The 20,953-nt window shown below is 56.7% G+C and overlaps 1 protein-coding gene across 1 annotated transcript in view; it reads right to left on the bottom strand.

The window, feature by feature from the left end:
* Window positions 1-20,953, bottom strand: part of myo7aa (myosin VIIAa) — a 486,672-nt gene that overhangs the window by 141,807 nt on the left and 323,912 nt on the right. The window contains exon 4 of the mRNA XM_041198962.1: window positions 3,358-3,375. Coding sequence (XP_041054896.1) covers window positions 3,358-3,375 — 18 coding nt within the window. The remainder of the gene's footprint in view (window positions 1-3,357; window positions 3,376-20,953) is intronic.

Below are 20,953 nucleotides of genomic sequence, written 5' to 3'. Positions count from 1 at the left end.
AAACCTTTTGGAAATGTCATACACCTACTGGTTCCCCTTTATCCACCCTGTTTGCTTTATCATCAAAGACGATTTTCCTTTCACAAAACCATGTTAACTCTGATTGATTGCATCAGGATTTTCTATATGTTCTGCTACGGCTACCTTAATAACGGATTCAAATGACACAGTAAATGTTCACAAGGTGATCACATGGCAATTTACGTTTGGGCTGAGTGGCAAAGTAACAGCTTGACTTTGATACAATGCCCTTATGTAGCAAAATGTCCCAAAAATGCTTTACCAAGAGTAACCTGACAAAAACTGACCCTGAACTATTACAGCAGGAGAGGCCAACAAAAGCTTAGTCAAATGACATGGGTTTTTGAGAAGAGGCTTAAGAGGAACGACAGGTAGAGAGGTAGGTAGGCTTAAGGGGGGGACTTCCAAATCCTAGGCAGCTGGAACCATGGCTGGCAATGGTGGGACAATGGAAATTGGGGAAGCACAAGAGGCCAAAATTGGAGAAGCAGAGCTTGGTTGCTTGTAGATTTACAGAGATGAGGGGCAAGGCTCTGGAGGAATTTAAATACAAGGATGGCAGCTTTTAGATTTTGAGGAATTGCTGGATCAGAAGCTAATGTAGGTCAGTGAACACAGGTAAAGATGTGTGAATGGGACTGCACATCTTTCCTCTAAAGGCTGCATGATGTAACAGATTAAACATACTGATCTTTTACCTCAAGGACTTGGTGTGAATACAGCCTAGGTAGTTGGAATAAAGGCCCCCTTTTTTTCTGCTGAATGTACAATCTTAAAAACCTTTGTTTTACAACGAGGGTATGGCACAGCCCTCTCTTTTAATGTGGCCAATGCAGAGAAAAGACAGATGGGAAATGGACTGGTTGCACTGGTTATCCTAGGCTTGGGAGTCAAGATCCACCATTGTTGAAGAACACAGACTCATTAATGCTGTGACCACCGAGGTCATGCAACTGAATACTTCAAATTCAGAATCCTCAGATAAATGCCCATTCTCATTTACAAATCTCCTTCCTCCCTCAACCTCAGCTCTGCCAATGACTTTAGCTTCACATTCCAGCCCTTCCATCCACAGACAACAAAACAAAGTTGGGCGTGCAGAGGGTGGGATGGGTCAGAAGCCAGAGGCAGAGCCTTCGTCCACTTTGGTAATCCTTCTTCATCCCTCTATCTTGCTATTCTTACCCATCTTTAAAAACCACCTCAAACTCTATGTTTTCAATCACATCCCACACAGCTGCTTGCTACATAAGAACATAAGAAATAGGAGTAGGCCATTCGGCCCCTCAAGCCTGCCCCACAGTTCAAGATGATCATGTCTGATCTGCCCCAGGCCTCAACTCTTCTTTCTTGCCAGCTCCTCATAGCCCTCAACTCCCCGATATTTCAAAAATCTATCTACCTCCTCTTTTAATACTTTCAGTGATCTAACCTCTACAACTGGGGTAGAGAATTCCAGACGTTCACTACCCTCAGAAGAAATTCCTTTGCATCTCAGTTTTAAACAGGTTTCCCCTTATTCTGTAACTATGTCCCCTAGTATGAGATTCCCCCACTAGTGGAAACATCTTATCAACATCTGCCCTGTCAATCCCCCTCAGAATCTTGTATGTTTCAATAAAATCACCCCTCATTCTTCTAAATGTAATGAATAAAGGCCTAACCTGTTTAGCTGTTCTTGATAAGTCAACCCCTTCACCCCAGGAATCAGCCTAGTGAATCTCTTTTGAACTGACTCCAATGCCAGTATATCCTTTCTTAAATATGGGGACAAAAATTGTACACAGTATTCCTCCAGGTGTGGTCTCACCAACACCCTGTACAGTTCTAACAAGACTTCCCTATTTTTAAACTCCAACCCCTAGCAATACAGGCTAAAATTCCATTTGCCTTCTTAATTACTTGCTGCACCTGCGTGCTAACTTTTTGTGTTTCATGCACAAGAGCACCCAGATCCCTCTGTGCCGCTCTTTTTTGGAGTCTCTCTCCATTTTAATAATAATCTGCCTTTGATTTTTCCTACCAAAGCGTAAGATGCCAAGTTTTTGCCCACTCACTCAACCTGTCTATATCCCCTTGCAGATTCCTTATGTCCTCATCACAACATGCCCTCCCACCTATTTTTGTATCAACAACAAATTTGGATACATTACACTCTGCCCCCTTCTCCAAGTCATTAATATAGATAGTAAATAACTGAGACCCTAGGACTGATCCTTGTGGCATTCCACTAGTTACATCTTTCCAACCTGAAAAAGACCTGTTCATCCCGACTCTGTCTTCTGTGTGTAACCAATCGTCAATCCATGCTAATACATTACCCCCAATACCGTGAGCTCCTATCTTGTGCAATAACCTCTTATGTGGCACCTTATCGAATACCTTCTGGTACACACACACACACATCTACCGGTTCCCCTTTATTAACTCTGCTTGTCATATTCTCAAAAGAACTCTCGCAAATTTGTCAAACATGATTTCCCCTTCACAAAACCATGTTGACTCTGTTTGATTGTGTTAAGCTTTTCTAAATGTCCTATTTCTTCCTTAATAATGGACTCTAGCATTTTCCCCAAAGACAGATGTTAGGCTGACTGATCTATAGTTTCCTGCTTTTTGTCTCCCTCCCTTCTTGAACAGGGGTGTCACATTAGCGGTATCTGAATCTCCTCTGTACTTTGGCACCTTTGACATGGTAAACATCCCAAGAGTAGGCAAGATGCTGTTGATGAGTTGAGGGAATATTGTACATCTCAGCAAACCTGAACTACCGAACAATCTCAACTGTATTTCATAGACCATTTCTGGAACCATCGACCCTGCAAGCTCTTGTCTCCATGTTACAGGATATCGCCTTGTCAGGAACAGTGCAGTCAGATTATCTTACAATAACCGGTGTCAGGAACTGAAATGAATCCCAGCTACACAGAATCTGTACAGTACAACATTACCAGACTCCCCAAAACTCAAAACTGACCACCTGATGAGCTGACAGAAAAAAAAATGAATGAACATAGCTTGTCAAATTTCTTTGCAAGCTTCAAGGACAACACCAATGTAGCCTGAGACAGGAACAGGACACCAGTAGCAGAGGCATGAATTGAATTACACAGCACCAGGATGAAGTAACTTACAGAATGAAAATGGTTATATAATACACCAATGACAACGTGAAAAGGTGCTCTTAATGAGATGGGAAACCCAATACCGATTGATAGCCATGCAGACTGCAGCCTTTGGAAATAGACGTGAGGGAGTTATGCATTTCATAGGCTTCTGATACTTAACCTCTAGTAGCTTCATAGAGTTTGATGATTGTTCATGTGCAGTACTTACCCTCCCTCCACAGTTTGTCTGTAGAAAAAGTAGGCAATGGATTAAAAGCAGAGGATGGGGCAGTTACAGAAAAGGCACAATTTTACATTTATGTAGCATCTTTCATGACTTCAGGACACCCCAAAGTGCTTCACAGATGTACTTTTGAAGTGTAATCATTGTTGTGATGTAGGATTATACAAAAAAGACCAAATACAACAGAAGGCAGTATGAGTTAGATCACTCACTCACACAGCTTGCGTGTTGTGACAATGACACACGAATGGACAGCCAAAGTGAAACATTTTCGATACACCTCCACTCCTGCCATCCAACACTGGCTTGTTCGTTGGAACAATGGTTCCCATGGAACTAGTCGGAGCAACAGGAGGGTGGAGATCCATCTTCTGAGCCCCCCTGAAAATTCAGGCACTGGGTGCCATATCAGCTTGGCTCGAATCATCTTTATGATCTAGTTGTTCTTCGAGTTTTCCCAATAGCCAGAATACACGAGGCAGCTAGAAAACATTTCTCGATAACAGCGATAACGGTGTAAACGTACTTTATTCCCAAGTACCTCTTATCAGGCGCACACAGACACACAGAGACATACACATCTGTCTAGGATTGGCCTGGAGTCTCCAAGAATTGAAGATCAATCTCCAAGACACTGCTGTGTGCAACCCTGGAGAAAAACCATCGCGACGTTAAAAAAAGATTATTTTTTTCTCATTTTCTTTGAACATTTGCCTTTACCAGGTATAAAAATATTGAAAACAGAGGTGGGTGGGGGGGGTGGGGGGTGGGGGGGGGGTGGAGGAGGAGGTTGTGTGGCTGACAGTCCAGCATCATCCAATTGGGTAATGAGACATTTTGCTTTTCAATTGGTGTAGGAAGGCAGTATGTGACATGGATGGACGTGTTGGCCTGACAGATAGCTGAACTGTCGGGGCAAGTCAGGTGATGAAGCCTCCAGGGATACATTAAATCATGGTTGGACACACCCCAACCCAACACACGACACCAGCCCCACACACACACACCACCACTACCAGCCCCACACACACACACACCACCACCACTGCCAGCCCCACACACACACACAGCACCACTACCAGCCCAACACACACACCCACCACCACCACTGCCAGCCCCACACACACACACAGCACCACTACCAGCCCAACACACACACCCACCACCACCACTGCCAGCCCCACACACACACACAGCACCACTACCAGCCCAACACACACACCCACCACCACCACTGCCAGCCCCACACACACACACAGCACCACTACCAGCCCAACACACACACACACCACTACCAGCCCCACAAACATACCCACCACTACCAGCCCCACAAACATACCCACCACTACCAGCCCCACAAACACACCCACCACTACCAGCCCCACAAACACACCCACCACTACCAGCCCCACACACACACCCACCACTACCAGCCCCACACACACACCCACCACTACCAGCCCCACACACACACCCACCACTACCAGCCCCACACACACACCCACAACTACCAGCCCCACACACACACCCACCACTACCAGCCCCACACACACACCCACCACTACCAGCCCCACACACACACCCACCACTACCAGCCCAACACACACACCCACCACTACCAGCCCCACACACACACCCACCACTACCAGCCCCACACACACACACACCCACCACTACCAGCCCCACACACACACCACCACTACCAGCCCCACACACACACACACCCACCACTAGCAGCCCCACACACACACACCCCCACCACTACCAGCCCCACACACACACACCCCCACCACTACCAGCCCCACACACACACCCAACACTACCAGCCCCACACACACACCCAACACTACCAGCCCCACACACACACCCAACACTACCAGCCCCACACACACACCCAACACTACCAGCCCCACACACACACACACACCCAACACTACCAGCCCCACACACACACACACACCCAACACTACCAGCCCCACACACACACACACACACACACACACACACACACACACACACACACACACACACACACACACACACACCAATACCAGCCCAACACACACACACACACCCACCACTACCAGCCCCACACACACACACACACATCAATACCAGCCCCACCCACACACACACACCAATACCAGCCCCACACACACACACACACACACACACACACACACACACACACACACACACACACCACTAGCAGCCCACACACACACCCACACACACACACACCCACCACTACCAGACCCACACACACACCCACCACTACCAGCCCCACACACACACACACACCACTACCAGCCCCACACACACACACACACACACACACACACACACACACACACACACACAAACACACCCACCACTACCAGCCCCCCCCACACACACACACACACCCACCACTACCAGCCCCCCACACACACACACACACACCCACCACTACGAGCCCCACACACACACACACACACACACACCCACCACTACCAGCCCCACACACACACACACCCACCACTACCAGCCCCACACACACACACACCCACCACTACCAGCCCCACACACACACACCCACCACTACCAGCCCCACACACACACCCACCACTACCAGCCCCACACACACACACCCACCACTACCAGCCCCACACACACACACCCACCACTACCAGCCCCACACACACACACCCACCACTACCAGCCAACACACACACACACCCACCACTACCAGCCAACACACACACACACCCACCACTACCAGCCAACACACACACACCCACCACTACCAGCCCCACAAACACACCCACCACTACCAGCCCCACACACACACACACCACTACCAGCCCCACACACACACCAACCACTACCAGCCCCACACACACACCCACCACTACCAGCCCCACACACACACACAACACTACCAGCCCCACACACACACACACCACTACCAGCCCCACACACACACCACTACCAGCCCCACACACACACACCACTACCAGCCCCACACACACACACACCCACCACTACCAGCCCCAAACACACACACACCCACCACTACCAGCCCCACAAACACACAAACCCACCACTACCAGCCCCACACACACACACACACACACCCACCACTAGCAGCCCCAAACACACACACACACCCACCACTACCAGCCCCACACACACACACACACCCACCACTAGCAGCCGCACACACACACCCACCACTACCAGGCCCACACACACACCCACCACTACCAGCCCCACACACACACCCACCACTACCAGCCCCACACACACACCCACCAATACCAGCCCACACACACACACACACACCACTACCAGCCCCACACACACACACCACCACTACCAGCCCCACACACACACACACCACTACCAGCCCCACACACACACCCACCACTACCAGCCCCACACACACACCCACCACTACCAGCCCCACACACACACACACCACTAACAGCCCCACACACACACACACCACTAACAGCCCCACACACACACACACCACTACCAGCCCCACACACACACACATCACTACCAGCCCCACACACACACACACCACTACCAGCCCCACACACACACACACCCACCACTACCAGCCCCACAAACACACAAACCCACCACTAACAGCCCCACACACACACACACACACCCACCACTACCAGCCCCAAACACACACACACACCCACCACTACCAGCCCCACACACACACACACACCCACCACTAGCAGCCCCACACACACACCCACCAATACCAGCCCCACACACACACCCACTACTACCAGCCCCACACACACACCCACCACTACCAGCCCCACACACACACCCACCAATACCAGCCCCACACACACACACACACCACTAACAGCCCCACACACACACACACCACTACCAGCCCCACACACACACACACACACCCACCACTACCAGCCCCACAAACACACAAACCCACCACTAACAGCCCCACACACACACACACACACCCACCACTACCAGCCCCAAACACACACACACACCCACCACTACCAGCCCCACACACACACACACACACCCACCACTACCAGCCCCACACACACACCCACCACTACCAGCCCTACACACACACCCACCACTACCAGCCCTACACACACACCCACCACTACCAGCCCCACACACACACACCCCCACCACTACCAGCCCCACACACACACACCCCCACCACTACCAGCCCCACACACACACACACCCACCACTACCAGCCCCACACACACACACACCCACCACTACCAGCCCCACACACACACCCACCACTACCAGCCCCACACACACACCCACCACTACCAGCCCCACAAACGCACCCACCACTACCAGCCCCACACACACACACACACCCACCACTACCAGCCCTACACACACACACCCACCACTACCAGCCCCACACACACACCCACCACTACCAGCCCCACACACACACCCACCACTACCAGCCCCACACACACACACACACACACACACCACTACCAGCCCCACACACACACACACACACACCACTACCAGCCCCACACACACACCCACCACTACCAGCCCCTCACACACACACACACACCCACCACTACCAGCCCCACACACACACACACCCACCACTACCAGTCCAACACACACACCCACCACTACCAGCCCCACACACACACACACACCCACAACTACCAGCCCCACACACACACCCACCACTACTAGCCCCACACACACACACACACACACCACTACCAGCCCCACACACACACACACACACACCACTACCAGCCCCACACACACACCCACCACTACCAGCCCCTCACACACACACACACACCCACCACTACCAGCCCCACACACACACACACCCACCACTACCAGTCCAACACACACACCCACCACTACCAGCCCCACACACACACACACACGCACAACTACCAGCCCCACACACACACACCCCCACCACTACCAGCCCCACACACACACACACACCCACCACTACCAGCCCCACACACACACCCACCACTACCAGGCCCACACACACACACACACCCACCACTACCAGCCCCACACACACACCCACCAATACCAGCCCCACACACACACACACACACCACTACCAGCCCCACACACACACACACACCACTACCAGCCCCACACACACACACACCACTACCAGCCCCACACACACACACACCACTACCAGCCCCACACACACACCCACCACTACCAGCCCCACACACACACCCACCACTACCAGCCCCACACACACACACACCACTAACAGCCCCACACACACACACACCACTACCAGCCCCACACACACACACATCACTACCAGCCCCACACACACACACACCACTACCAGTCCCACACACACACACACCCACCACTACCAGCCCCACAAACACACAAACCCACCACTAACAGCCCCACACACACACACACACACCCACCACTACCAGCCCCAAACACACACACACACCCACCACTACCAGCCCCACACACACACACACACCCACCACTAGCAGCCCCACACACACACCCACCAATACCAGCCCCACACACACACCCACTACTACCAGCCCCACACACACACCCACCACTACCAGCCCCACACACACACCCACCAATACCAGCCCCACACACACACACACACCACTAACAGCCCCACACACACACACACCACTACCAGCCCCACACACACACACACCCACCACTACCAGCCCCACAAACACACAGACCCACCACTAACAGCCCCACACACACACACACACACCCACCACTACCAGCCCCAAACACACACACACACCCACCACTACCAGCCCCACACACACACACACACCCACCACTACCAGCCCCACACACACACCCACCACTACCAGCCCCACACACACACCCACCACTACCAGCCCCACACACACACCCACCACTACCAGCCCCACACACACACCCACCACTACCAGCCCCACACACACACCCACCACTACCAGCCCCACACACACACCCACCACTACCAGCCCCACACACACACCCACCACTACCAGCCCCACACACACACACCCCCACCACTACCAGCCCCCCACACACACACACCCACCACTACCAGCCCCACACACACACCCACCACTACCAGCCCCACACACACACCCACCACTACCAGCCCCACAAACGCACCCACCACTACCAGCCCCACACACACACACACACCCACCACTACCAGCCCTACACACACACACCCACCACTACCAGCCCCACACACACACCCACCACTACCAGCCCCACACACACACCCACCACTACCAGCCCCACACACACACACACACACACCACTACCAGCCCCACACACACACACACACACCACTACCAGCCCCACACACACACCCACCACTACAAGCCCCTCACACACACACACACACCCACCACTACCAGCCCCACACACACACACACCCACCACTACCAGTCCAACACACACACCCACCACTACCAGCCCCACACACACACACACACCCACAACTACCAGCCCCACACACACACCCACCACTACCAGCCCCACACACACACACACACACACCACTACCAGCCCCACACACACACACACACACACCACTAGCAGCCCCACACACACACCCACCACTACCAGCCCCTCACACACACACACACACCCACCACTACCAGCCCCACACACACACACACCCACCACTACCAGTCCAACACACACACCCACCACTACCAGCCCCACACACACACACACACCCACAACTACCAGCCCCACACACAGACACCCCCACCACTACCAGCCCCACACACACACACACACCCACCACTACCAGCCCCACACACACACCCACCACTACCAGCCACACACACACACCCACCACTACCAGCCCCACACACACACCCACCACTACCAGCCCCACACACACACCCACCACTACCAGCCCCACACACACACCCACCACTACCAGCCCCACACAAACACCCACCACTACCAGCCCCACACAAACACCCACCACTACCAGCCCCACACACACACACACCCACCACTACCAGCCCCACACACACACACACCCACCACTACCAGCCCCAAACACACACACACCCACCACTACCAGCCCCACACACACACACACCCACAACTACCAGCCCCACACACCCACACACCCACCACTACCAGCCCCACACACACACACACACCCACCACTACCAGCCCCACACACACACACACCCACCACTACCAGCCCCACACACACACCCACCACTACCAGCCCCACACACACACCCACCACTACCAGCCCCACACACACACACACCCACCACTACCAGCCCCACACACACACACACCCACCACTACCAGCCCCACACACACACACACCCACCAATACCAGCCACACACACACACACACCCACCAATACCAGCCCCACACACACACACACCCACCACTACCAGCCCCACACACACACACACCCACCACTACCAGCCCCACACACACACACACACACACCCACCACTACCAGCCCCACACACACCCACACCCACCACTACCAGCCCCACACACACCCACACCCACCACTACCAGCCCCACACACACCCACACCCACCACTACCAGCCCCACACACACACCCACCACAACCAGGCCCACACACACACACACACCCACCACTACCAGCCCCACACACACACACACCCACCACTACGAGCCCCACACACACACCCACCACTAGCAGCCCCACACACACACCCACCACTACCAGACCCACACACACACCCACCACTACCAGCCCCACACACACACACACCCACCACTACCAGCCCCACACACACACACACGCACCACTACCAGCCCCACACACACACACCCACCACTACCAGCCCCACACACACACACCCACCACTACCAGCCCCACACACACACACACCCACCACTACCAGCCCCACACACACACACACCCACCACTACCAGCCCCACACACACACCCACCACTACCAGCCCCACACACACACACACCCACCACTACCAGCCCCACACACACACACACCCACCACTACCAGCCCCACACACACACACACACACACACCCACCACTACCAGCCCCACACACACCCACACCCACCACTACCACTCCCACACACACACCCACCACTACCAGGCCCACACACACACACACACCCACCACTACCAGCCGCACACACACACCCACCACTACCAGCCGCACACACACACCCACCACTACCAGCCGCACACACACACCCACCACTACCAGCCCCACACACCCACCCACCACTACCAGCCCCACACACACACACACCCACCACTACCAGACCCACACACACACACAACCACCACTACCAGCCCCACACACACACACACCCACCACTACCAACCCCACACACCCACCCACCACTACCAGCCCCACACATCCACCCACCACTACCATCCCCACACACACACACACCCACCACTACCAGCCCCACACACACACACACCCACCACTACCAGCCCCACACACACACACACACACACACACACCCACCACTACCAGCCCCACACACACACCCACCACTGCCAGCCCCACAAACACACACACACACACACACCCAAAACTACCAGCCCCCCACACACACCCACCACTACAAGCCTCACACACACACCCACCAATACCAGCCCCACACACACACACACACCACTAACAGCCCCACACACACACACACCACTACCAGCCCCACACACACACACACCCACCACTACCAGCCCCACAAACACACAAACCCACCACTAACAGCCCCACACACACACACACACACACACACACCCACCACTACCAGCCCCAAACACACACACACACCCACCACTACCAGCCCCACACACACACACACACACCCACCACTACCAGCCCCACACACACACCCACCACTACCAGCCCCACACACACACCCACCACTACCAGCCCCACACACACACCCACCACTACCAGCCCCACACACACACCCACCACTACCAGCCCCACACACACACCCACCACTACCAGCCCCACACACACACACCCCCACCACTACCAGCCCCACACACACACACACCCACCACTACCAGCCCCACACACACACCCACCACTACCAGCCCCACACACACACCCACCACTACCAGCCCCACACACACACCCACCACTACCAGCCCCACAAACGCACCCACCACTACCAGCCCCACACACACACACCCACCACTACCAGCCCTACACACACACACCCACCACTACCAGCCCCACACACACACCCACCACTACCAGCCCCACACACACACCCACCACTACCAGCCCCACACACACACACACACACACACACCACTACCAGCCCCACACACACACACACACACACACCACTACCAGCCCCACACACACACCCACCACTACCAGCCCCTCACACACACACACACACCCACCACTACCAGCCCCACACACACACACACCCACCACTACCAGTCCAACACACACACCCACCACTACCAGCCCCACACACACACACACACACACCCACAACTACCAGCCCCACACACACACCCACCACTACCAGCCCCACACACACACACACACACACCACTACCAGCCCCACACACACACACACACACACCACTACCAGCCCACACACACACCCACCACTACCAGCCCCTCACACACACACACACACCCACCACTACCAGCCCCACACACACACACACCCACCACTACCAGTCCAACACACACACCCACCACTACCAGCCCCACACACACACACACACGCACAACTACCAGCCCCACACACACACACCCCCACCACTACCAGCCCCACACACACACACACACCCACCACTACCAGCCCCACACACACACCCACCACTACCAGGCCCACACACACACACCCACCACTACCAGGCCCACACACACACACACACCCACCACTACCAGCCGCACACACACACCCACCAATACCAGCCCCACACACACACACACACACCACTACCAGCCCCACACACACACCCACCAATACCAGCCCCACACACACACACACACACCACTAACAGCCCCACACACACACACACACCACTACCAGCCCCACACACACACCCACCACTACCAGCCCCACACACACACCCACCACTACCAGCCCCACACACACACCCACCACTACCAGCCCCACACACACACCCACCACTACCAGCCCCACACACACACACACACACACCACTACCAGCCCCACACACACACACATCACTACCAGCCCCACACACACACACACCACTACCAGCCCCACACACACACACACCCACCACTACCAGCCCCACAAACACACAAACCCACCACTAACAGCCCCACACACACACACACACACCCACCACTACCAGCCCCAAACACACACACACACCCACCACTACCAGCCCCCACACACACACACACACCCACCACTAGCAGCCCCACACACACACCCACCAATACCAGCCCCACACACACACCCACTACTACCAGCCCCACACACACACCCACCACTACCAGCCCCACACACACACCCACCAATACCAGCCCCACACACACACACACACCACTAACAGCCCCACACACACACACACCACTACCAGCCCCACACACACACACACCCACCACTACCAGCCCCACAAACACACAAACCCACCACTAACAGCCCCACACACACACACACACACCCACCACTACCAGCCCCAAACACACACACACACCCACCACTGCCAGCCCCACACACACACACACACCCACCACTACCAGCCCCACACACACACCCACCAATACCAGCCCCACACACACACACACACACCACTAACAGCCCCACACACACACACACACCACTACCAGCCCCACACACACACACACCACTACCAGCCCCACACACACACACGCCACTACCAGCCCCACACACACACCCACCACTACCAGCCCCACACACACACCCACCACTACCAGCCCCACACACACACACACCACTAACAGCCCCACACACACACACACCACTACCAGCCCCACACACACACACATCACTACCAGCCCCACACACACACACACCACTACCAGCCCCACACACACACACACCCACCACTACCAGCCCCACAAACACACAAACCCACCACTAACAGCCCCACACACACACACACACACCCACCACTACCAGCCCCAAACACACACACACACCCACCACTACCAGCCCCACACACACACACACACCCACCACTAGCAGCCCCACACACACACCCACCAATACCAGCCCCACACACACACCCACTACTACCAGCCCCACACACACACCCACCACTACCAGCCCCACACACACACCCACCAATACCAGCCCCACACACACACACACACCACTAACAGCCCCACACACACACACACCACTACCAGCCCCACACACACACACACCCACCACTACCAGCCCCACAAACACACAGACCCACCACTAACAGCCCCACACACACACACACACACCCACCACTACCAGCCCCAAACACACACACACACCCACCACTACCAGCCCCACACACACACACACACCCACCACTACCAGCCCCACACACACACCCACCACTACCAGCCCCACACACACACCCACCACTACCAGCCCCACACACACACCCACCACTACCAGCCCCCACACACACACCCACCACTACCAGCCCCACACACACACCCACCACTACCAGCCCCACACACACACACCCCCCACCACTACCAGCCCCACACACACACACACCCACCACTACCAGCCCCACACACACACCCACCACTACCAGCCCCACACACACACCCACCACTACCAGCCCCACAAACGCACCCACCACTACCAGCCCCACACACACACACACACCCACCACTACCAGCCCTACACACACACACCCACCACTACCAGCCCCACACACACACCCACCACTACCAGCCCCACACACACACCCACCACTACCAGCCCCACACACACACACCACACACCACTACCAGCCCCACACACACCACACACACACCACTACCAGCCCCACACACACACCCACCACTACAAGCCCCACACACACACACAACACCCACCACTACCAGCCCCACACACACACACACCCACCACGACCAGTCCAACACACACACCCACCACTACCAGCCCCACACACACCCACCACTACCAGCCCCACACACACACACACACCCACAACTACCAGCCCCACACACCACCACACTACCAGCCCCACACACACACACACTCACACCCCTACCAGCCCCACACCACACACAACACACCATACCAGCCCCACACCACACACCCACCACTACCACTACCAACCACACACAACACACACCCACCGCTACCAGACCCACACACACACACACCCACCACTACCAGACCAACACACACACCCACCACTACCAGCCCCACACACACACACACACCAACACTACCAGCCCCACACACAGACCACCCCCACCACTACCAGCCCCACACACACACACACACCACACCACTACCAGCCCCCACACACACACCCACCACTACCAGCCACACACACACACCCACCACTACCAGCCCCCACACACACACCCACCACTACAGACCCCACACACACACCCACCCACTACCAGCCCCACACACCCACCCACCACTACCAGCCCCCACACAAAACACCCACCCACTACCAGCCCACACAAACACACACCCACACACTACCAGCCCCCACACACACACACACCCACCACTACCAGCCCCACACACACACACACACCCACCACTACCAGCCCCACAACACACACACACCCACCACTACCAGCCCCACACACACACACACCCCCACTGCCAGCCCCCCACACACACACACCAACCACTACCAGCCGCCCACACACACACACACCCACCACTACCAGCCCCACAGACACACACACACCCACCACTACCAGCCCCACACACACACCCACCACTACCAGCCCCCCACACGCACACCAACCACTACCAGCCCCACACACACACACCCCACCACTACCAGCCCCACACACACACACACCCACCACTACCAGCCCCACACACACACACCCCCCACCACTACCAGCCCCACACACACACACACCCACCACTACCAGCCCCACACACACACCACACCCCCCACTACCAGCCCCACACACACACACACCCACCACTACCAGCCCCACACACACACACACACACACCCACCACTACCAGCCCACACACACACCAACCCACCACTTACCAGCCCCACACACACCACACCCACACTACCCAGCCCCCACACACACCCACACCCACCATACCAGCCCCACACACACACCCACCCACAACCAGGCCCCACACACACACACACACCCACCCACTACCAGCCCCACACACACACACACACCACTACCAGCCCCACACACACACCCACCACTAGCAGCCCCACACACACACCCACCACTACCAGCCCCACACACACACCCACCACTACAGCCCCCACCACACACACACCCACCACTACCAGCCCCACACACACACACACCCACCACTACCAGCCCCACACACACACCACACCCACCACTACCAGCCCCACACACACACACACACACACACACACCCACCACTACAGCCCCACACACACACCCACCACTACCAGCCCCACACACACACACACAACACCACACACACCCACCACTACCAGCCCCACACACACACCCACCACTACCAGCCCCACACACACACCACCACTACCAGCCCCACACACACACACACACCACTACCAGCCCCACACACACACACACCACTACCAGACCCACACACACACACACCCACCACTACCAGCCCCACACACACACAAACCCACCACTACCAGCCCCACACCCACACACACACACACACACACACCCACCACTACCAGCCCCACAACACACACACACACCCACCACTACCAGCCCCACACACACACACACACACCCCACCACTACCAGCCCCCACACACACACCCACCACTACCAGCCCCACACACACACCCACCACTACCAGCCCCACACACACACACCCACCACTACCAGCCCCACACACACCACCCACCACTACCAGCCCCACACACACACACCCCCACCACTACCACCCCACACACACACACACCCACCACTACCAGCCCCACACACACACCCACCACTACCAGCCCCACACAACACACCCACCACTACCAGCCCCACACACACACCCACCCACTACCAGCCCCACACACACACCCCACCACTACCAGCCCCACACACCACACCCACCACTACCAGCCCACACACACACCCACCACTACCAGCCCACACACACACCCACCACTACCAGCCCCACACACACACCACCACACCACTACCTGCCCCACACACACACACACACACACACACACCACTACCAGCCCCACACACACACACACCAACACACACACCACTACCAGCCCCACACACAACACCCACCACTACCAGCCCCACACACACACACACACACCCACCACTACCAGCCCCCACACACAACACACCCACCACTACCAGCCCAACACACACACCCACCACTGCCAGCCACACAAACACACACACACACACACCCACAACTACCAGCCCCACACCCACACCCACACTACCAGCCCCACACACACACACCCCCACACCACTACCAGCCCCACACACACACACACACACACACCACTATACCAGCCCACACACACACCCACCACTACCAGCCCCACACACACACACACACACCCACCACTACCAGCCCCACACACACACACACCCCACCACTACCAGCCCCACACACACACCCACCACTACCAGCCCACACACACACACACCCACCACTACCAGCCCCACACACACACACCACCCCACCACTAACCAGCCCCACACACACACACACACCCACCACTACCAGCCCCACACACACACCACCACCACTACCAGCCCACACACACACCCCCACCACTACCAGCCCCACACACACACACACACACCCACCACTACCAGCCCCACACACACACCCACCACTACCAGCCCCACACACACACACACACACCACTACCAGCCCCACACACACACCCACCACTACCAGCCCCACACACACACCCACACCACTACCAGCCCCACACACACACACACCACCACTACCAGCCCCACACACACACACCCACCACTACCAGCCCCACACACACACCCACCACTACCAGCCCCACACACACACCCCACCACTACCAGCCCCACACACACACACCACCACTACCAGCCCCACACACACACCACACACACCACTACCAGCCCCACACACACACACACCACTACCAGCCCCACACACACACACACCACTACCAGCCCCACACACACACACACCCACCACTACCAGCCCCACACACACACACACCCACCACTACCAGCCCCACACACACACACACACACCCACCACTACCAGCCCCACACACACACACACACCCCACCACTACCAGCCCCACACACACACACACACCCACCACTACCAGCCCCACACACACACACCCCACCACTACCAGCCCCACACACACACCCACCACTACCAGCCCCACACACACACACACCCACCACTACCAGCCCACACACACACCCACCACTACCAGCCCCACACACACACACACACACCACTACCAGCCCCACACACACACACACCACTACCAGCCCCACACACACACACACCCACCACTACCAGCCCCACACACACACACCCACCACTACCAGCCCCACACACACACACACACCCACCCACCACTACCACCCCACACACACACACACACACCCACCACTACCAGCCCCCACACACACACACACCCACCACTACCAGCCCCACACACACACCCACCACTACCAGCCCCACACACACACACACACCCCCACTACCAGCCCCACACACACACACACACCACTACCAGCCCCACACACACACACACCCACTACCAGCCCACACACACACACACCACCACTACCAGCCCCACACACACACACACCACTACCAGCCCCACACACACACCCACCACTACCAGCCCCACACACACACACCCACCACTACCAGCCCCACACACACACACACCACTACCAGCCCCACACACACCCACACCACTACCAGCCCAGCCCCACACACACACCACCACTACCAGCCCCACACACACACACACCACTACCAGCCCCACACACACACACACCCACCACTACCAGCCCCACACACACACACACCCACCACTACCAGCCCCACACACACACACACACACCCACCACTACCACCCCACACACACACACACACCCACCACTACCAGCCCCACACACACACACACACACACACACTAGCCCCCCACACACACACACACCACTACCAGCCCCACACACAACACCCACCACTACCAGCCCCACACACACACCCCACCACTACAACCAGCCCACACACACACCCACCACTACCAGCCCCACACACACACACACACCACTACCAGCCCCACACACACACACACCACTACCAGCCCCCACACACACACACACCCCCCACTACCAGCCCCACACACACACACACCCACCACTACCAGCCCCCACACACACACCCCCCACACCCACCACTACCAGCCCCACACACACACACACCCACCACTACCAGCCCCACACACACACACACACCCACCACTACCAGCCCCACACACACACACCACCACTACCAGCCCCACACACACACACCCACCACTACCAGCCCCACACACACACCCACCACTACCAGCCCACACACACACACCCACCCACTACCAGCCCCACACACACACCCACCACTACCAGCCCCACACACACACACCCCCCACCACTACCAGCCCCACACACACACACCCCACCACTACCAGCCCCACACACACACCCACCACTACCAGCCCCACACACACACCCACCACTACCAGCCCCACACACACACCCACCACTACCAGCCCCACACACACACACACACCCACCACTACCACCCCACACACAACACACACCACCACTACCAGCCCCACACACACACACCCACCACTACCAGCCCCACACACACACACCCCCACTACCAGCCCCACACACCAGCCCCACACCACACACACACACACACCACTACCAGCCCCACACACACACACACCACTACCAGCCCCCACACACACACCCACACCACACCACTACCAGCCCCACACACACACCCACCACTACCAGCCCCACACACACACACACACCCACCACTACCAGCCCCACACACACACACACCCACCACTACCAGCCCCACACACACACACACACCACTACCAGTCCCACACACACACACACACCCACCACTACCAGCCCCACACACACACACCACTACCAGCCCCACACACACACACACACACACCACCACTACCAGCCCAACACACACACACACACACACCACTACCAGCCCACACACACACACACCCACCACTACCAGCCCCACACACACACACACACACACCCACCACTACCAGCCCCCACACACACACACCCACCACTACCAGCCCCACACACACACACCACCACTACCAGCCCCACACACACA

This window comes from Carcharodon carcharias, chromosome 11, assembly GCF_017639515.1.
Source record: "Carcharodon carcharias isolate sCarCar2 chromosome 11, sCarCar2.pri, whole genome shotgun sequence".
In the NCBI taxonomy this organism is placed as follows: domain Eukaryota; kingdom Metazoa; phylum Chordata; class Chondrichthyes; order Lamniformes; family Lamnidae; genus Carcharodon; species Carcharodon carcharias.
The sequence above is the reverse complement of the archived record's forward strand: the minus strand, read 5'-3'. Positions and strand labels throughout refer to the sequence as shown.